Source organism: Prenolepis imparis, unplaced genomic scaffold, assembly GCF_030444845.1.
Source record: "Prenolepis imparis isolate NDT839.2.m4 unplaced genomic scaffold, iyPreImpa1.0 SCAF_4, whole genome shotgun sequence".
Lineage (NCBI taxonomy): Eukaryota > Metazoa > Arthropoda > Insecta > Hymenoptera > Formicidae > Prenolepis > Prenolepis imparis.
The window spans coordinates 495,394-517,099 of NW_028141162.1; the positions used below are offsets into that span (position 1 = coordinate 495,394).

Genomic DNA, 21,706 nt, shown 5'->3' on the forward strand with positions numbered 1-21,706 from the left:
TATTGACTTGAAAGAGACCTTTTAATTCGCCATACTAATTAATCAATCAGCATCGTAAAAATCATATCAGTCATTGCAACTCGTTAAACTCTCGTCTTACACGTTATTTCTAGACTCTTTTATTTCCAACTCACGTTTTCTGATATTCGGTTTAATCTACGTGAAGCAGAGAATTTAATTTAAAAAAAAATTAATTTAATTTAAGAATTATGATAAAAAACTATGGTGAAAAACAAATATTATTCTGGCACGCGCCTTTTATTTCCGTCTTTTCTTCATAAATATGAATAATTTTATCGTGACACATGTGTATAGGAATTTTACGAGATTGTTCTTTCGCGGGGGTCGTTCATAAGGAAACGATCGTGTAAATTTATTAGTCATGCTCTATTATGCGCGGGCAATGATGATGATGATTCGTTTTGTGTCTTTTCCGAGATCGCGTGTGTCGCCTACGCACAATATTTATATGAACAAATTGAAAGAACCCGTTTTTATATTTAACAAATTATTTGTTTTAAATACGAAAATAAATTCGATCGCACTCTTTCAGAAAATTAATCTATTAACCTCAAGTTTTCTCTCAATATGGAATAATACATTTGTAATTTGACAATTAATCTGGCGTCGAAACTTTATCGAATTTTATCGTCTTTTCTTTCCCTTCCTTTTTAAGAAAGATGGCTTTTTAAGAAAGAATGAGAATCGCGCATAACCAAATATGTCATTCAATCATTCGCTTCAACTATTTTAAATATATAATTTTAAACCGATTATCTCTTAATTTTCCAAAAAAATAAATGTACGAAATATTGCGTATAAAGTGCGATATCCATAAATGGCAAAACAAACGCGCTCTTTCGTCCTACACGAAATGTAGGCGGCGACGTTTCTCCATTTTGTCTCGATCGATCATTCGTCGTTAATGACGCTTCGGCTTTCCGCCGCATTAATGTGTAATTAAACTAAGAATAAAAGAACCGACATCGAACGTGTCAACTTTGCGCGAATGTTCGCTACGAGAGAGCGTCGAGAGCGACCGCGTGCGTAGTGACGAGAGAAGCCGAGCGCGGCCGAACTCCCACGAGCGGCCTCGCCGGCCTCGCCGGCGTCGCCGGCTATTTAAGGAGCTGCCGGCGAGCAGCGCTCATTCCTCAGGCGGGACTAGATACGCGCACGTATTCTTGTGATTAGAGAGTCGCTCTCCAATCGTGTTTTTCATCGAACGCGAATCCCTCGTTGTAAGTGATTCAGTGACAAGTGTGCTATTCGAGCGGAAAACATGGCTGATAGTGGTATCAAGCGCAACATTCCCATCAAGCTCGGCGACTTCAGTGTCATCGACACTGAATTCTCAAACATACGCGAGCGCTTCGACGCTGAGATGAGAAAGATGGAGGACGAGATGTCGCGGTTCCGTAGCGAGTTGATGAACCGCGAGAGCAACAACTTCTTCAAGAGCACTACCAGGTATGCGTATGAGGGATCGCGAATTCTCTCGCGAAAACGCCTAACCTCTATTTCGCAAGAACGCGGCGTTATGTTATTTATCATTCTCTTTCTCTCTTTCTCGCGCAATGAATTCATACGCGTAATATTTTATTCAATTTTGCAAAAGCATTTTCTTCCAGTTACGATGTATGCACATACTTGAAGCTATTGAATGTTTTGTTTACATCGACGTTCGATGTTAACGGCATGTTTATGCGCACAATACGCCGGTAGTGTCTGTATCGAGGTCACATAACTCGAGAAAAATATACGCGAATAAAATTACTGTTTTCTCATATATGTTATATATATCGGTAATATAGAAAAAGAAAGAGAGAGAGAAAAGGACCGATAAAAATTGTACGTCACAACTGAATAATACAGATGACACCAAGTATTGATTTTTCCGTGCTCGAAAACGCACCAACAGTGTAACGAAATTTGTCGTAGATTGCGGCAAAAAGATCAGAGAACATGAAAGCGATCTTTGTTTCAGTACTCTTACTATACGTTTTTGTTCTTGCAATTTTTTTATCATTTGCGCTCCATCATATTGATATGCGACAGGTTTTAATATATGCTTCATAACTTCGATGTAATATAAGAGCTACTTCGTTTTCTTTGATCGCGCGACGACGCATGTCACGCATTGAAATTACTGACGATTACAAATATTCAGTCTATTCAATGATTATTGACGGTTTCTAACAGAATGTATACGTATACAATTTGATGTATTTGAAACAAATTTTTTTTTCTTTTATACAATGTGAAGGTTTACAGTTTCTCGATCTTTGATTTATAAATTCCATTTTTAGAGTGATGGGAAAAATCACTCATCTACCGATCGATCGTAAGCGTTTTTATAGAAGAGCAAATCAATTTTTTAAAGCAATAATTTATACTTGATTTATAAATATAAGACCTTATATCGCATAATAGAGAAAATATAAATGTAATATTTGGCACACATCTACTAAACATTAAAAAAATTAATCTCTCTTAGCATCGATAAAAAAAAAGAGAGCGATACAAATATAGATAATTTATCACGTTAAAAAATCTGGCACAAATTAATTTACGCAATAATTCTTATTACGTAATTTTACGTTTCATTTTAGTAAATGTTATATATATATATATATATATAGAATGTATTATATTTCAATCTTACATATATATTAATAATAACAATAATAGCATTAAATGTCATTAATGACATATACAGGACATATTGAATAGATTAACAGTAGAAAAGTTTATTATTATATTTTGTCATTATCACATAAAATGTCATCAGTGCAAAAGTCAAATTGTGCCGTAGATTTTTCCAACGCAGCATGATTCGATCGCCGTTTACGGCGGTTCACGGATTACCACGATATTTTTGCATCGATATCGTCGTTTCACGCGCATTTCGTATACCTGCTATTTATAGAGATTCCGTCACTATACTCGCAGACCAGAAGCAGCTCTTCTCTTTAGCCTCTCAAACTGCGCGACCGTCGTGAATAATCTCGGGGTGTATGTGCGGAAAATACGCAAACATCTAACCAACTGCGCTAAACTTTATCGTCGAAATTTTCGTGATTTTCGCGATAACGCGAATTTATTTGCTTATATATCAAAGGTGTAATCAACGATGTAAGTTAATTGCGTTACGCGGTTGTTCGCACGATATTATTGAAATTATTTTGTATTTCGTTTACACGCGTTTCTCTTGGCGTAAAATAATTTTACAAAAAATTTTTTAAACCATCATTATTTTGTAAAAAGAATCTTGAGTGAAAGTATAAGAGCGTCAAATTTATTTTTATTTTATCTTTCACAAGATGAGCTTTTTACGAGATCGGCAGTCCAATATGATATTCATATATCAAATTTCACACGGCAAGTAGCGATTATTTCGTTATGTGATGACACACTCATGTTAAATCCGACATGTATAATTAAATACATTCTTGTGGGAAACGCGTGGAGCTCTACGTGTTGTTCGCGGAATTACAAGCGATGTCTGTTACATAATTACGTCGGATGCGTCTCGTTGGATGCGCTCGTTGGATGAACGGGCGCGTTTACTGTAGTTTCGATGTTTACACTGATACATACGCACACATTCGGTGGCATGGTTCTGAATGCAACATTGTCATTATTCAATAGTTGGAAAAAGCAGGATAAAACATGAGAAAAGTAAATTACGCTGATAGAACGTTTCTCCTTTTTTCAATTTCAGGTCTTTAACTGATTAATAATAAGATAAATTTACTCGTCTTTTAGAGAAAAAAATACACTTATATATTAAAACGTACATTTGTTGAAATAATACCATCGATCTCGTTCTAATAGTGTTGAATTTATGAAAATCGAAGAAATACAGATGAAAAATGCACAAGTTTCAGTGCATTGCGTTATTACGTCAACATGATGACCTTGACATTGACGCGTTGCTCGTCCGCGAATGGTCCCCACTACGAGGGCACTGGAATCAAGCACTAAATCGTGATGCAAGAAAGGTGAAGAGCTTGCAGGAAGCCTACAAGCCATTTTACGCAGTAATTTCTGCGACATCGAGGCGATCGCACCGTTCGCGTATTAAAGCCAGGCGCGTTCAATTTGTAGCACGAGTATCGACTTGCCTTTCTACCGGCAAGGATCCACGATGATCTTGGATGAGGATCTTTATCCGCCCAGGCATAAAACGGTGCTCAAATTTCGGTATGTTACGCACCGACTGCGTAAGCTCGCGTCCAAATTCGCACATTCGCGTTGACATCGCGTGTACTTTGTTCGCATCATGCCTCGACAGGTTTAATTTGTTCATCACAATTCACAATTTTGACAAATAACAATTTCATCGCGCAATTAATTAATTTATTTTCATCATTTTATCATTGTCTTCGAGAATTATTATCGAATTTAACAATTTGCGATGCATTATCGATTAAAAATACACTAACAGTCGTTTAATTTAATAAATCAAAATTTAATTATCTGCGATTTCAGTCATCACTTATCATCACATGTATGTACATATATAGTTATAAAATTCACTCTCATAAATAAATCATAGCGAGATCTTTTTTAAGAAACACGTGTGCTGCTTCATTGACATATAAAACATTCTGTCTATAAATATGCGCCGTGGTAAAAATTGCTCGATATCGATCGTACATTCTCGATGGATCGTTCGTAGGTGGTGAGTTCGGTCCATTACCAAGTCCGAATAATCACGTGTTCTTGACGTAATATTAGTGTTCAGGGACGTTTACCGCAAATAGACAAGTGTATTATGGCACATCATATGCTCGCGCGGAAAGAGGCTTCGACGAAAATATTTTCTGACGCGTAGATTACGAATCTATCTAGCATAAATCTTTTTTATTTCCATTATATTACTTGAATTTATTTTTACTGATACAATATATATCGGATATAACAACTTCGAAGCTGCCCATTAATTTAGAATCATAATGAAAATATTTTTTGCAATTCTTAGTTTATTTCTTTAAATAACAACGGGAGTGTCAAACACGATTTTAGACCGAATCGATAAGTACAAAAGTAAATTTAGTTAATTATTTTTATGAAGCAGTAAATATAAAAATCTCTTTCTTTTTTATCTAGATTTCTTATTTTATTGTAGTCTTATTTTATAGACTTGTAGCTTGTAGTGATACGTATCTTGATTGGATGTCACTTCTAAACTCTTTAATCTTTACTTTTAAATAGAGGCGTAGTACAAAGTAAAGAGTTTGATAATTGCAATGTATCGCGTGCAGACGAATTTGTAATGCTTTTGCGGATAGACAGGCAGACAGGCTTACAGACAACGCGAGCAGCAACAGGAAATTGCCTCTTATAGGCAGGTCAATAGCTTGTTAGTTGACTTTGACGAACTGTGTTAAACTTTATGCTTGAACTTTCGCGAATACAACTGACGTGCTGTCGGAAGTCACCTTCGCCTTTTGCGATCGAAGACTCGAGCAATGCGATGCACATGCCAAAGGGAGATTAACTTATACTTTCACGTATACTTTCCGCTTCTTTATGTCGGACAATGTATGTATATGACTACTATGAGATTAATTGACTTTCAATCATTTATATGACGTAATGACTAAATACGATTCCGCCAAAACATGTTCTTTCACAGCTATTATTTTATTCGCGATAAACTTAGTTAGCTAATGACTTGCGACATAGATGATAATCTTTCTGTTATTCGCCGAGGAAACCAGCTGATTGATGAATGATAATCGCTATCTATACCATGAATCATTTTTATATGCGATTTATCTTTGCCGTTTAATTTCCTAAGACACGTCTACTGTTTCGCTCGACAAGTGGCCATTTAGGAATTTTATTTCCACGATAAGGAATCAGTAGTAGCGCTATATTCTCTTCGTTTCGACGAGTCAAGTTTTGTGAGAGCTTGCTCGCTATGGTTGACCTCCCGCGATTTCACGAGACGAGATCCGACCTTTCTCTTGTCTGGCATAATTGTTCTCTACCACATTCTTTCCCACACAGCTTTCCTGTGTAGTTTTACTTCTACCCTTTTGTTCCTACTGACAAATGTCATGATATTTCAATGTTTCTAATTTAGATTTGATCAAAATTCAGTGGAAATATACAATCACGAGAAGTAAAAATCGTATAATGCATTCACGTTCCTGAGATAGATTCGTCGAAAAATAATGTAGCTGTAGAAATATAGGTATATTTATTCAGCGACGACAGATGGCAATCTTTTTCTCTCTTTTTCTCTCTTTCGTCTTCGTTCAACTTATACGTACAAGGGAAATAAAACGCGGAAAACAGTCGTTATTACTGTTAAACACGTTATATTGCGTGACAGAATATAGTGACATTTCGTTCTTAGAATCTTTTTACTGGAATTTATTCGACTGTCACGAAACTTTATATCACGCATGATGTCGCAGTTCTCTCAAACATTATTTCCTATCGGGTTATGCATTGTTATAAAATATAATTTTTGCTTCTAGAAGAACACAATATTTTATTAGACAAAAATCTCTTTTTTTTTTTTTTTTTTTTTTTTTTTTTTTTTTTTTAATATTTTTAAAAATGTGTAGTAATAGAAAAGTTCTTTGCAATTTTCAGGAAAATCTTGTTAGAACATTGCCAAAATGATCTACTTATATATTACTAATAACTTGTGTAATAATTATACATATAAATGTGTATAGATCCTTGATTTTTTTCAAATTTGCGTGAATTTCGGAAAATGATAAATGAGATTGAAAAATAGCAGAGCGTGTTAAAATTATTTTATATGATTAAATCAAAGTGAGACAATTCCGAGAGGAACAAGTTAAGAAAGGTAAATAGATAAACGTGACTTGAGAAATCACGTTTATCTTTGCTGCAAGTATGATTGTGACAACGTTATTACGTATTACTTTAGTACTCTTAGTGGGAGTCGATGACCTTTCCGAAGCTCATGAGAAGCAAAAGATTTCCGGTTATCTGTATCGCGATATCCGAGGCAACGTTTTATTTCATACAGAGTTGCAAATAGTTTTATTCTTATCTGCGGATAAGTCTACTTACGATCGATCGGTTTTCTCTAGAGACCATTAATAAATTTAACATCTATTATCAGCGATAAAGTAATTAGTTTAGAAATGATTTCCGTGAAGAAAGGTCACCCGGATAAACGCAGGTACTGATTTGAAAAATGTCGATGTATCGTGCGAAATAATTTAAAAAAAAATCGAATAAGATTCATTATGTATGTATATTTGCCAAGTACGCTTATTATTTTCTTCAGTTGTACGAATAATTTGTACATAGCTTTTACGATTAATTTGCTGCGTGTTGACGTGTGTCGATTGTCTTACTGCTTTTTGTACATTGTTCTTGTTTGAAGTGAATTTGCCAGCATTCGAGGATATTTTAGGTTTGCGATAAAGTTGTGAATTCGCTTGGATGCACTTGGATTACTCAGTTTTCTGTATCGTTTTTTAATATCAATTGCATGCAGAAAACCGAGTAAACGCGCGCCAGTGGTGCATTAAATCGAATTTGCTAGTAATAGAGAAAATTATAATATTTTTTTATTCGCGATAAGATTTTTATTGAGTAAAAATTTAGCGCTTAATTTCTATAATTTATTATTTATTTTTAATTATAATTTTCCAGTATATAACCAAATTAGACATAAAATGTTTCGAATAAGAGTATGATAAATTTTACAAAACTATCTTTTTTGTAGTCCAACTTTCAGCATTCTTTTAAAAAAATCATGTTTATAGTGTTTTCCACAATTAGCTAAATATAATATAAAATACAATATTTTAAATCTAAATAAGTAAAAATAATAGCAAATTAAAAACACAAAAAAATTTCAATTAAGTATATCTCGCTTGGAATGTCATTCGCTCACTGTTTCTTGGTATATAAGAAAATTCTTATTATACTTTTAAAATTAAATATACTTGACATTAATTGTCTGTTAATATAACGCAAATTCGAAGCTGCATTTCTTTGTCAAAAATTGACATTGGAAATATAGGATGCTGATATTAGCAATTAAAAAAGCACAATTGATAACAATTTGAATAAGGATTGGGTTTCATCAATGACAAATAAATTCGAAACAATTATTCGTTGCTTAAACGGTCCCTTTTACGATGATAAAAATAGAAATAATTGTCAATTTATATTACTAAAGATTATAAATAACTTCTACGTTTCGTCGGAAACAATTGATGTTTATTGTAAAGTTATAACAAATGTAACACAAATAAAAATTATTTGTCGTTTTTATTAATGAAATTAGAGAGAATTAGAAGATTTAATCAGCTGAATAACTGTTGATCGCTGGTGAAACCTAGTTTGAAAAAATTGTTAAGTCCAGATTAATGCCGCGTGTAGAATTACTTGTACTAAGCCAAGAAACACAGAAGCGAAGACAGCGTGACCGCGTGGATTAACGTCAAATTCACGCGATTTCCGTAACCACCAAAAATTAACCGTATAATAATAACAACCCCTCTTCCTGCGCTCGATTACCAATTGGCTCTCTGCATTGGCACGTTGATGACACTAACTATGAAGTCGGCATCGTACGAGTACCAGCGAGCATCGCACGTCGACGACCGAGAAGAGCGAAGGTTGGGACAAGGTCGACCCTACAGCATCGTCGAAGCGATCCGCGTTCGACAGCTTCAAAAGGTGATGCTATCGCTAGAGAAAAAAAAAATGAGAAAAAAGAAAGTACGAGAAAACGAGTCGATCGATATAGAGACAATCTATAGGATCGGAAAATGTTACCGTGAGGGCGCGTACCCTCGATTTAATTCAAGCTTGCCAGAGAACCAAGTAGATCGCTTTGTTCTGGAATAGCGATAACAAATTTTTACTGTCCGCACCTTTTAATAAATTTATTTTTTTAACCTCCCAGCCGGAGTACACATTCTGCACTGTGCCGTTTATTTCTCAAATTTCTCTTTATCAGTCTTTAACCCTTTGTAGGATGAATTTGCAAAGTAAGGTGGATTAATGAATAATTTGATAAATCGGACGTAATTAAGCAAGAAACTTTTGAAAATTTTTAACATTTAATATAATTAATATAAAAAATATTTATAAATTAAGAACTTACAATTAATTGCAATAAAAATTTAATTGCATAATCAAATATTCTTGAATACTAATGCATCATTGGTATATATATCTTTATTACATTTAAGATAATATATATAAATATTAAGGGAACATATAAGAGAGAAATAACAAGTCAAATGTCTCAGCAATAAATAGTGCCGCAGCATAACATTATTTTTTTTCTACGAAGGGTTAACGCAGTTGTAATCGCACTAGAGAGCGAGTGCAACGATCAAACAGATGTTTGCACGTTCCGTGACCTCGCACTCGGGAACGTTGACCATTGTTACCTTCTTGACACAATTCATATCTCATGTTCCACACGATTCTGCATAGATTATAGTGTTGCGTACAAAAGTCAAACCCGAGTAACACCTTCATTTAACGCTAAAAAGGCCAAGGCAACTATCTCAATTGCTAATTAGAATTTAAAATAAGTGACTACATTTATGCAATTTTTTGTTGCTCTTATTTTTAATAATTACAGATATTGCTACATAAAATACAATGTTTAGAAATTTTGACGTCGGCCCGTTTAGCGTTAACATTGTCAATGCACGATTTTGAATCAATGTCAATCTTTGTGTGTGGATTTATGTTACTTGTGTGTCGCATTGCCACCATAGGTATGGGGCTTCAGATTATCGCACCTATCGTAGAATAGAATAGCAACAGGTTTTACGTTAATGTATCACGCATTTTCAACATCTCCGCTCATCATCGTTATCAATACGCTCAATGTCTCATCGTTCATTTAGATTTTACACGCGAGCGATGATCGTCGGTGATCTAACCGAAGTTTTCGTTTTAAATTACAGCACCACCACGCAACAGAGCACTCAAAATAGCAGTTCCCTGAGTCCTCAGCATGATCATACTTGGTTGGATGGCCTTAACAGTCCCCTCATCCAGGACGAGGGTGACAACAAGATGCTCAAGTTGCGCTTTGACGTTTCTCAATACACGCCCGAGGAGATCGTCGTCAAAACTGTGGATAACAAGCTCTTGGTGAGTGGGACTTTTTTTATTTAAGTCTTACAATTAGCGAGAGAGAGAGAGAGAGATGTCTTAACCATTTATTTTGAGCGTCCATTTAACTTGTAAAAAAGAGTTCAAAATTTAAAATTTTTTTACTTTTTTACACATTGAAATATTGAAATAAGATTTTTAATAAAATTATTTTTTCCTGTTATTTATAGTGACTAAAATTTATCTTTAGACATGTCTCTATCTTTTTCGCGTATAAAATTAATTTACTCAAACAATAGATTACTCAATATCACTGAGTGTTCCAATTTATTGCTTCTGCTTAATTCATCTGGCAAACGCAGGAAACCCGAAATTATTACACGGTTGACTCATCGCGCACGATACTCTCGCCGGTACACGGTCTCTTGCACAACTTGGCAAGATGCAAATCGGGTTCGAGTTTTTGCGCAATTGGCGAGGATTGACGCGACGCAAAGTTGCCGGTCCATGCATAACACGTCGTCATAACGGCGAAGTTAATTACACGAGTTGTGGATCGCCATATAATTTTTTCTAGATTAATCTCTAACTTGCCTTCGTCAAAGATATTAGTTTGCTAGATTATTCTTATATATTTTACAATACAGTCCTGTATATGCTAAATGGAAAATTTAACATTCGAAAACGATTACAAATTAAATTAAATATGAAATTAAATATGAAAATTTAATATAAAACAAGTTAAATTAAATATGAAAATATTATGTTCTCTTCTTCCGAAAAATTTGCATTTAAATTCTATCCTCGAATACGGGAAGTAATCAATAGCGTGAAATGCAGTGTATTTTTTGCGAATCCTTACGAACTGCTGCATATGTAGAACGCTGTATAATTGTTCGCGTTACGTCACTTCCTGCCTTGGGAAGTTGGCTTCATCCAGTGAACCGACCAAATTCACAGAATTCATGAAAGACGAAGTCATTTCATTTAGCGGTTTCGATGGTGGTTCTTTCGAATGATTCTGAAACGCAATTTTATCTCCCTCAACTGGCAAATTTATATAAATTTATATAAATTTAACAAATTTAAGGGGCCTTTTATTTTTCTTTGCTCGGTTTCCGTTTCGAAAATAAGAATTTTATGCAGGAAGTAAAATATGAAAGTTGTGGAATCTCTTTATATATCGCGCGTCTTCGAGCTTCTTCTCTAATGCTCTCGCGTCGACCTGGACGGAAATAACCGACGCCGAAAATAAATTCATGCCAGTCGTCATACCGGCGGACCGGAATAATGTTCGACCATTGTGAACAAACGAGCCGAAGTCAAAATGCAGGATGACGCGATTATGCTTATGAATTACACAAGAGATATCTTTTTCGTCTAACTGCACTTTGTTAGTAGCAATATAGCTATATTTATATGTAGCTATATTATAATTTTTATAATATAATATAATTAGATGAAAACGCTACATTTGTAGCTAATTTAATCAATTTTATGTTATAGAAATTTTTATATTATAGAAAATAGATTTAATTGGAGAACCTTTAATCTTGATGAGAATCTTAATGAGAGAGAAAAGAGAAAATTTATGTCACAGTAAATAAATAATTACTTTGGTTTACGCAGCAGAAAAATATGAAATTTATTGTGCTTAAAAGTCACTTTATTTGTTGATACGTGACGTTTTGTTTTACGTAATACGAGCTAATAATCATAGAAATGTTTATTTATTTCAATAAGAGAGATAATAAAATTGTGGAAATTAGGTGGATGTATTCTTTCTCGCTTTCTCGAGTAGATAGGTATTGACAAAAGTTCTTCTACCGTTATGCATGGATGATGAGGTCATTGAACCATGACACTTTTGTTCTTGATCGCGATGAAAGGAAGATTATAATGAAAGATTCGTTGATGAAAGGCACGATATATTATTCTAATAATGATTTATTCGATAAATGATTGGTCAATTCGAATATTTTTTCATTTTAATTTCACGGCCTCTTAAAGATCATGACGAGGCAGATAGATTTTATACAAGATGTTTAAAAGATGTCTTCCGCTGTTTGTTTAAATCGGAAGAGTGTCAGCTTATCTTTGTACAGAATGTTTTATTACTTATCAAATTTTCATAAAAATCTGATAAATGAAGAATCTTTTGATTTGCGGTATCATTTGGTGTCACAGTATTGATCCCGATGGTGAAAGAGAAACATTGATTTCCTTAGCATCAGCTTCAAGTAGTTTATAATAGTTCAGTGGAAACTGAATGGCGGCTGTCAAAACATCCTGCATATATATGTCTCTGCTGAATATGTCAATTTAAAGAGTACGTTTTTATTTTTGATTTGTTTCCATTTGTCGTTGGTTACTTTATCTTTCTTGAGAGGTCATTGATATATATTAATTCAAATAATTTTTCTATTGACTTTTCTACTTTTTTTTTCATATTCTTTTAAATTCTTTTAAAGCTTTGCCATGCGTAATCTAATTTTTTGTTTCATATCTCTCTTTCTCTTTCTTTTTTTCTCTTCCTTTTATTCTTGTACGCAAATATAATTGATATAAATCCGAGATAATTTTATTCAGAGCAGCATCGATTGTTTTTTTTATTTTTACGACAAAGATCCTTCTTTTTATAAAATAATGTCGCGGGAACGCGAGTAATCTTCCATAAACGGATTCGCCAGACAGAACCTGCGACGGCACAAAAAAGAACTCGAAACTGCTTGTCGTATATTGTGGTCAGGGTCTGGCGAATTTAGGTCGGTTGCGCGCCGCAAACGGACCTTAAAGGGCTTGATCAAGGACGATGCCCCAAAAGACGAACGATCCGAGCTGGAAATGTGAATACGAGAGTTATAGAACATTTCTCGCAGAAGTGATGAAAAGACATACATCCTTGTCTTCTTTCTCGTATCTTTTTTTTATAGCACGTAATTATGTAAAGTTTTGAGTTTGGATTTTGATAGAGATTTAATTGACGGCTTAAACTTGAATGTATATTTAATATCGATAGTTGAAAAGCTGCGAAAAGCTATATTTTCGTCAAATCCTAATTGATGATTTAATATTTGTTGAAATATCTACGACAACAGACATTGTATCCTGTATATCGAATAACTATTGAGTTTTGTTTGTTCCGGATTTGTGATTTTTTCCGTCTCGGAAAAGATACGTTTCATATTATTTTTAATCAACCTATATATTTTCTGGGTCTGTTTTATAACCATACGCGCAAAAGCAGAGAAATGGAATTAGTAACGTCAAAATTCATGATTATATTTAGTTTCTGAGTCAGAGAGCTGCCAGTGGCTTATGTTATTTTCGACAATCGTGGTATCGAGAGAGAATTTCGGATATATAAGTATATTAATATTGAAAATATTTTCACTCCAAATGTATCTTGTTTCATAAACAAAATTAAAGAAATGTATAGAAATTAACTACATCGTCTACATTTCTTTTATAATTGTATTATAAAATTATTATATTTTTTTTAGAGAGAGTGAGAATTATATATATAAAATTTTTCATAAAATTAAAATTTTCAGATGCATTTAAGTTTTCGAAATATTTGAAAGTCAATACTATTTTTTTTTTTTTTTTATTTATTTATTTATGTAACGGGGACGAGCCCCTTTAGTTTAACAAATACAATAATTCATATAAGATCGGTATACATATGAGAAAAATGATTCAGAGACAGAGTGAGAATTAGTTTATCGGAGACAAAGATATAAAGATTGTTTGAATAAACTAAGAGATGATTGAAAAAAATTTAAAAGATCTGAAAACTTATTAGCTACAGCGCAAATTCTATTCAATGGTGTTGATAGAATCGGTACGATATCGTCATGTTTATCGTAACCCACATTTCGTTAGCAAATCGGTGATGCTAAAATTTGGCAAATCAGTCACTTCGATGAATAGTGGTCACAACTGGTAAGATTGCATAAAGTTGGCCTCTCGTAAGACGATATCTGTCGCGAAAACTTAGATCCTGCGAAGAGTTGGGTTACTATAGTTCACGATGTCTCTTTCCTTTTCACCTTTTTCTTCGTTCTCTTTCCCTCTCGGTTTTGTATTACTCGCGTACGCTTTTCTCCGCGTCTTGGTAGTTTCAATTTTTTACAGTCGATCGATATCCCAAGGAGAATGTAGAACAGGAAAATTGCATTAGCGATTTGATGACCGCCGCGTGATGGCAAAATCAATTTCGTGGCTTACAATTAGAAAAACAAGTTCTAGTTTTTGATATCAGCTTACATCAAATAGTTCATCTTTGTCAAGGATATTTCGAAACGGACAGTTGATTAATTAGAAACTATCCTTTTTTCGTCGAGTTTTATAAGAGGAAAGTTCTTCAAACATCAAATATAGAAATATTCCGTTATGAGAAAATCGACATATGTGGTACTTTTATTGTCAATTATTATGTCATCGGGAAGCTGTGCCAAGGAATTTATGCGAAAATTATGCAAGGTAGCGCATACCACCTTGAAATCAAATATGAAATCACCGGTCTTACAACGGTAAATAAAGATAAGAAACGCTAAAGATGCGGTTCGAGCATTGACAGTCAGTCTAATTCTTCTCATGGCGCAAGGTTAAGACCGGCTTATTTCGTTCGTTGGCACGTATCCGCGGACGACGACGGATAAGTGTCTTCTCTCGACGACGCGGTGTCGTCGGAAGACGTTTGAGAAGCGAATCGGTTCACTCATTAACAGCTTTTACGTAATGCAATTAGCACACGGCAGGCCTCGCCTACCGTTCGCGGCTTCGTCTTTGATATGTTTGCCGCTCTAATGGGCGCGGCTGTGTATCCTGCACCTGCATTTTTTTCACGCGCGACAAAGCCATCGAGACACGCTTGAAGAAATGTCACCGCGATTGGCGACGAGAGATAGTGCGTGGCCTAAGCCACCAGCATCATGATTGATTTACTGCTGGGTAGCGTCAAAAAATAGTGATCCCTCTTTCCTTCCTTCTTCGTCTCTGTTTATATTTTTCATTTGCTTGAATACATTAAAGTAAAATATTTATTCCATGGAGATTATAATAAGATAAAAATATATCGCGCCGACTCTTTGATTGTATAGATGTAAAAAATTTATATCGACTTAATTTTTGAGATTTTTAATATTACGAATCTTTTGAGATTATAAATGTGGTTCGACAATCTCCAAGATACTTTGTACACGCGCGTTATAAAAATATAACGCACTCTTGTTTCATCGTATATGAGTCAACACTCGCATCCTCGCTTTACCACTGATTTTCAAGGCAAGTCGCTTCGCTCTTGTATATAAAAGCCGCGATTTCTAAATACGTCGCTGATCGAACGCATCATTAACATGATGTAATATCTTCGTCTTAACAACACTCGTTTACACAAAAACTCTTCGACGATGCTATCTGCGGGTCGCGTAATAATATTTGCACACCTTGGAACGGCAGCATATGCTACCATGTGTGTAATGTTTACTTTCAAACTAGTTTCTAGCGGAAATGCATTTTGAAAAATGCATCAAATTGTTATGAAAAAATACATTCTACGGCAAATAAAATTGCGCAGACAGATAGAAAAGAATAATATACATGTAAGAGCCTGATAAAGTAAGTCGAGTTTATACAAGTCATAAATCGATTGCACATTTCATCGCTTTTTTTCCGAGTCTAGACCAACTATTTCACGATGAAAAATGGATCGTAACGAGTGTAATGTGTTATGCAAACGAGTTAGATTTGAAAAAAATTGGGACGCGAGGTATATAAAGTCTGTGGACATAGGTGCGGTCGGATCACTTTGCGATAAAATTCTCTATCGATCGCGTCGAATTAACAAAAACATTCTCGCTCCATAAAACTGTTGCAAAAGGTATGAAGGCTTAAAAAACCGAAGGAAACTTTCAAGGAAAATAGACATTCCGCGGCATGCCTTTTGCATGTAATCTTCGCATTCAAAAATAAAATAGAGCATAGTATATAATCGCGAGAAACGAGGTCGAGTGAAAAGATGACTCGCAAGAAAGCGACTCTTTAAAATATTGATTTGCGTCGACCTGATGTCGAAAGATATGGCGGTACGATTCGCCATCTTCTCTGTCTCGTCCTTCGTCCTATTGCATATATTTTTATTTTTCTTCAACATGGCTCTCGCAAAACGTAAAGGGAGTGGAGAGGGTGTCCTGATTATATCGCTGCTCTTGTAACTCACTTTCATCGTCGTTCTATTACGAGGAGATCCTCATCTCATCTGCCATCCTATCTCAATGAGTTTTCATGAGAAATTGGCGATAAGCCATAACCATATATAAATCGAAGAAAATTATTTACATGGAAATATGGATTTCCATAAATGTGCCGTATTTTTTCGTACAAGTTTCGTTTCGCGAAAACGTAATCGATATACATATCTCGCGTGCATCTGTAACATAATGCATATGCATAATTTGCATACGGAAAAATGAGACCGATGTCTGATATGTTATACCAACATACATATAGCGTCAACTAAGGAGATGAAACCTACGCTTGGTCAAACGGAACGGGCGTGACTCATGGGTCGAATGAATGAGTCAATATGATCACTATTACGTTGAATACACTCTCGTTACCCTATTTCTAGATCCTTCAGAGAAATTGCCCGTGAGAACATCACGAAGGACACTTATAAAATATTTATTATCGTTTTACATTATCATTGCTCGCGAGAATTTAATCGTGTTAACGACAATTTCTTACTGCTAGTATTTCTTTTTATGTGTGAAAAATATTGCGTACGAAGAAAAGAACGAAAAGGGCCTTTAACAGCGTGTTTATAACGATGTTATAAATCAATTGCGACACGTTTTGATGTTCGACGCACGCGAGGCGAATTTTAACGAGAACTTGTAAATTTACATCAAGCGCGTGTACGCGCATACATACTATGAATGAATCGTGAATGGAATATTATTACTTGTTAATATTAATAATAATCTATACTAAAATAATAAATTACTTAGTTAGACTATAACATTACGGCGTAATTTGGATATTTTAGTTTCATGACGTATTTTAGTAAAAGCGGTCACGTTAAAAATGTGGTTGCAACATCTTGCATGTTTTTATATAGAATTAACTTTTATTGGGAAAAAATTTGTTTTCTTTGTCTATATATATATATATACATATATATATTAAATGTATATCTAAATTTTATAATCTACACAAAAGAATTAAAAAAATTGCTAAATCCAGCCTTATTTAACTAAAAATGATTCGACTAGATTAAAATTATTATGTAACTTTTTTCTGCAGAAGCAGTTGCATACAATTGCGTTTATTTCTCAGTGAATTGAATTAATATGAATAATGATATAATATATAAGATTCAGATTTATCGTGCATTCTAACAATGTCTCAAATAGCATAATGCAACTCTTGTTTCAGGTCCACGCTAAACACGAGGAGAAGACGGAGAGCAAATCAGTATACAGAGAGTACAATCGGGAATTCTTGCTGCCGAAAGGAACCAATCCCGAGAGCATTAAGTCCTCTTTGAGTAAGGACGGTGTCCTTACCGTGGAGGCACCTTTGCCGGCGATCGGATCGGGCGAGAAATTAATCCCGATCGCGCATCAGTAAACTCGACGCAACGAAAATCGATTTCTTATTTCCTGTCTCGAAATCTTCCCGTTCCAACTACCATTCAACTTACCCAACTTGGACCTTTCCGTAAGTTTTTTTCATCCTTTTCTTTTACAATTCCCTACAGTATAAAACTTATTGTTATAGAGACACGAGTCGATTTATCACGCGCGAGAATGTTTGACCAATTTTAACTAAATAGCAGAAACAGCAAGCGACCGCGTCAAGTAATGCGTATCGATTTTCATTAACTTAAAACAAAAGAGAAAATCAAACGTAGAGATCAATGTTCAAGTGCTATAAAGATAAATATTCAGATAAAATGTTTGATATAAAATATTTTCCTTTTTCATACGAGCAGCTTTATTCCTTTGATACACATGATATTTAATCTTCCCTCGTAGAGAAATGACGTAACTTTTTCAGAGAGATGTGCATTGCCTTTTTTGAAAAGATGTATTTTAGTTAGTTTTTTTTCTTTTTTTTCTCTTTTTTTTTTTTCTTTCCTTTCCCCGAGAAGCTGTGAGCTATACTGTGCTTACTTGTGCACCGCGCATCAACGAATCGAAACTATTACAAATTCATGGAAAGGCGATTGTTTGTAATGGTTAACTTATGTATGTTAGTTTAGGTGTACGTTAAAAAGACTATAACACAATGCTTAGTGTGTGTATATACATGAGCATTATATATTGATATTATTTATGAATATTTTAATATTTTCGAAATATTTGCGCATAATATTTAAAGGCAAACACAAGTTTAAATAAAAATCGATGAGAAGAAAATTTATATACAATTTATATTTTTCCGACAATAAGAGGAATATCCAGAGAAACACTATACATATATCCTTCCCGAAACAACAACAAATATGGAGTGAGTAATTATGCAGATAAGCTTGAAAAATTTGTAACAATTTAGAGTAAATATACTTTCAGTTAACAATATAAGTATTTCGACTGGGCATTGATAACAAGATATATATTATCATAGATTTTTAATGCATCTTTATTAACAAAATATTTTTTTATATACAGATAAATCTCTTACGTTAAATTATTATAAAAATGTTGCACGAAATTTTATATTGTTTCTTAAAATAGGAGAATTAAAAATATTTCGGAATAAATAATATTACATGATTGACTTTCGTATTCGCATAATCTCTAGGAAAAGAGTATTTAACGATAAAAAAATATTAAATATAATCATATATATATATATATATAAAATTTACGATAGGCAAATCTCATTGTTACAAACAATCGATATAAATCTATACATGATTATTTCGATACGTACATTCTATGTATAAAATAGCAGAAGTTTTAAGGATTTATTTCACGAATTGTACAAGATGTATATATCATACAATTTTGTCATGGATTTATAATTTTTTGTTTCTTGGACATAAACGTGTTTTATCTCTTAGATTTATGTACAAGATTATAACACGAAGATGTATTATCTTTTATCATTTTGGCTTTTTCGAATTGTGGTAAAAGTGATAAAAAAACATGTTATTCTATCTATTTATCGATAAAAACATACCAACAAAAGTTTAGTAAATAAATAGTACAATAAATCGAGACTGGAAATAATATTACGCGGCTTTGCTGCGATAAAAAGGGGTCAGTCTCATATTGATAAAATTTACATGTTGCAATATAAAACACATTTTTGTTTGGTATCTAACTAGTATTCACGTAACATGTTTATCGTGATAAAAGAGGAAAGCACGGTTAAAATTTTTATATACTCGGGATTTCGGCGGAAAACAGTGGCGCGTCCGATGCGGTAAATGTTGGCGATTTACCTTCTCTCGCGATGCGCAACGCTTGATGAACCGACACGGTGTCGAGTTCCTTTTGATTCGGCTTCTCGTTATCAAGACAGATATCGGCAGCTCTCTTACCGAACGGTTCCAAAACTTTGACTCTATAATCCACTATCGTCGATACTGGATTGCCTGTCAATCTTAGATTCTCCAGACAAGGTAGATGGCCGATGTGTTTTACCTCTTCGATCTTCTCGATGCGATTGCAGCTTACGTCCAATCCTTCCAATGAGTACAACTTTGAGAAGCTAGCGAGTGACGTTAATTTGTTTTGCGACAGGTCGATGTAGACGATATATCCGAGTCTTGTGTGAAGATCATCCGGCAGACTGGTAAAGTTATTCGATGCTAGATACAATTGTGACAATCTCGGCAATAAGGTAACGTTGGAAATCTCGGACAAGTGATTGTTGTTTAAAGTCAGACACTCTATGTGTGGTAACAATTTAATCGCTTCATCTATGACTTCTATGCGATTATCGCTGAGATCCAAATGCGTCACTTTTAACCACACATGAGAATCATTAGCGTTTATGATATTTTTATGAACTTCTTCACACATGGCTAATTCCACAATATTTCTGAGCTTAGTATTAGTAACTTTTAGTGTAGTCACGGTATCTCGAAGATTTCCCATATTATAGATTTTATCCACAGGATATCGATCGATCGTCAGATACTGCACGTTTTTGAAGGTGGATAATTCTATCGACAATGCGGATGAATAAATATTACTAGTTTTATAAGGCTCCAAACTTCCTTCAATCGTGAGACTAGTCAAGTGAGAATTAAAGTCCAAAACGTGGCTAAAATCGTATTTTTTATCCACGACTTCTAAAGATGGACACGGTTGTTTCAGTCTCTCGCTAACTGCATACAGCTGAAAGTAAATAGGAATGAGATTAGTATCCGTGTAATAACAAATTTATGCTAATTAAAAACTATACAGACTATATTTATCACCTGTACAGGGTTGAATTTATAGCTTGAAGTCTGTAGCAGAGTATCGCCACTCGTAAAGAATTCCAAGGCCATACTTTGTAGTAGAAAGTATATATCATACACATGTAGATCTAAGAATACAGCCAATTCTCTAGGCATCGCCTTCTTCAAATAATTATAAACAGCGTTGAGATATATCTCGAGACTCTGCCTACGCTTCTCCACAAAGGCTTCGCATTTGTTACCGATGAGTTTTTTCGGCGGTAAAATATCCTTTTCGACGCAGTGCTCCGAAACGAGCTTCTCGTGTAATTCCGCAAAGTCATTGTATCTTCAACAAAAAGAGGAGCTATACATTTTTTCCGATCGATCATTTTGTAGTCTTAAATTAATTAGAATAGAAAAGTGAAACGCGTAGAATTTCGAGCGGAAATGAGAGTGTAATTGTCAATGTTACCTGTGCCTTACGGTCCATTTGATCGATGCGATCCCGATCTCGATGCAGTAATACGTAACTCCATCCACCGTGTCGACCGACGGTATTTTCAAGCGTACGTTTTCCTGGTTCGACAGCAGACACGCCATTATTGTGTCGCGATGCGGGTCTCGATCCGTTTATACGTGGCAAAGCGATTTCGCGCGACAATCAGGGACCGAGAGGTTATCCCTCCACGTAAGATCGTGCGATCTTTTCGAAATAACACAGCGTAACCCGATGCGGCGCGGCGCATTTAGGGACAGAGTTTGCGATATCGGTGCATCCAGTTCCACGTATCTCCGCCTACTGCTTATCACTGTTGCTACGACGTTGATTGACGTTTACTTGTTCCAAAACCGTGGACTGTATCTCTGTGACACGGGAGTACGCATCTTTTGACACCTTTGACAGCTGCGAGCTGCGAACAGCTGCGGAGAAACCGCTGCCATCTGGCGGCGAAATGTCGCACGATGTCGTGAAAGAACGTCGTGAACGATCGCCAGATGTCGCTTCGTGCATCGTTTTGCGCGCTTCGAGTCTTTTGATCTATCGTCACAGTTTTGTAATTTGTAACCGGCGACGCAATGGCAATTATGTTTACTGTGGTACTGTGGCACTTTGTCCTGGAAGAGGATGGAAATTCATAGAGGAAAGAGGAAGAAGAAGCAGAAGAAGACGTATGTACGTTTAGCAGGTTCTTATATCGCGTTTTTTTC

At 34.8% G+C, this 21,706-nt stretch overlaps 3 protein-coding genes across 5 annotated transcripts in view; 2 read left to right on the forward strand and 1 right to left on the reverse strand.

Annotated features, from left to right (window-relative positions):
* Window positions 1-1,140: 1,140 nt before the first annotated feature.
* LOC145934733 (alpha-crystallin B chain) lies at window positions 1,141-18,518 on the forward strand. Of its 2 annotated transcripts, XM_083035450.1 has the most exons (4): window positions 1,141-1,470; window positions 8,575-8,691; window positions 9,942-10,131; window positions 17,533-18,518. In XM_083035450.1, exons 1-4 carry the CDS (start codon window positions 1,283-1,285, stop codon window positions 17,725-17,727), a joined length of 690 nt encoding a protein of 229 aa, XP_082891576.1. In that variant the 5' UTR covers window positions 1,141-1,282; the 3' UTR covers window positions 17,728-18,518. The 2 variants fall into 2 exon arrangements, with proteins under 2 accessions (XP_082891576.1, XP_082891578.1); XM_083035452.1 differs by lacking the exon at window positions 8,575-8,691 and having other exon boundaries at window positions 1,142-1,470.
* Window positions 18,519-18,741: 223 nt separating this feature from the next.
* Window positions 18,742-21,388, reverse strand: LOC145934732 (nischarin). The gene is made up of 3 exons (XM_083035449.1): window positions 20,970-21,388; window positions 20,534-20,843; window positions 18,742-20,450 (listed from the first exon to the last, which is right to left on the reverse strand). Exons 1-3 carry the CDS (start codon window positions 21,095-21,097, stop codon window positions 19,485-19,487), a joined length of 1,404 nt encoding a protein of 467 aa, XP_082891575.1. The 5' UTR covers window positions 21,098-21,388; the 3' UTR covers window positions 18,742-19,484.
* Window positions 21,389-21,482: 94 nt separating this feature from the next.
* LOC145934731 (uncharacterized) overlaps window positions 21,483-21,706 on the forward strand; it is a 127,235-nt gene continuing 127,011 nt past the window's right edge. The window contains exon 1 of one of the 2 annotated variants that reach the window (XM_083035444.1): window positions 21,483-21,671. The gene's annotated coding sequence lies outside the window, so the exon portion shown is untranslated. The remainder of the gene's footprint in view (window positions 21,672-21,706) is intronic. The other variant, XM_083035445.1, reaches the window with a different exon arrangement.

Bases quoted from the DNA above. Each gene is read 5' to 3' on its own strand.
- LOC145934733 (XM_083035450.1), top strand. From the start codon at position 1,283: ATGGCTGATAGTGGTATCAAGCGCAACATTCCCATCAAGCTCGGCGAC. The intron at 8,692-9,941 runs GTGATGCTATCG...TTTAAATTACAG, and splicing joins GCGTTCGACAGCTTCAAAAG to CACCACCACGCAACAGAGCA. The intron at 10,132-17,532 runs GTGAGTGGGACT...CTCTTGTTTCAG, and splicing joins CTGTGGATAACAAGCTCTTG to GTCCACGCTAAACACGAGGA.
- LOC145934732 (XM_083035449.1), bottom strand. From the start codon at position 21,097: ATGGCGTGTCTGCTGTCGAACCAGGAAAACGTACGCTTGAAAATACCG. The intron at 20,844-20,969 runs GTAACATTGACA...TTTTTGTTGAAG, and splicing joins AAATGGACCGTAAGGCACAG to ATACAATGACTTTGCGGAAT. The intron at 20,451-20,533 runs GTGATAAATATA...ATTTACTTTCAG, and splicing joins ATAAATTCAACCCTGTACAG to CTGTATGCAGTTAGCGAGAG.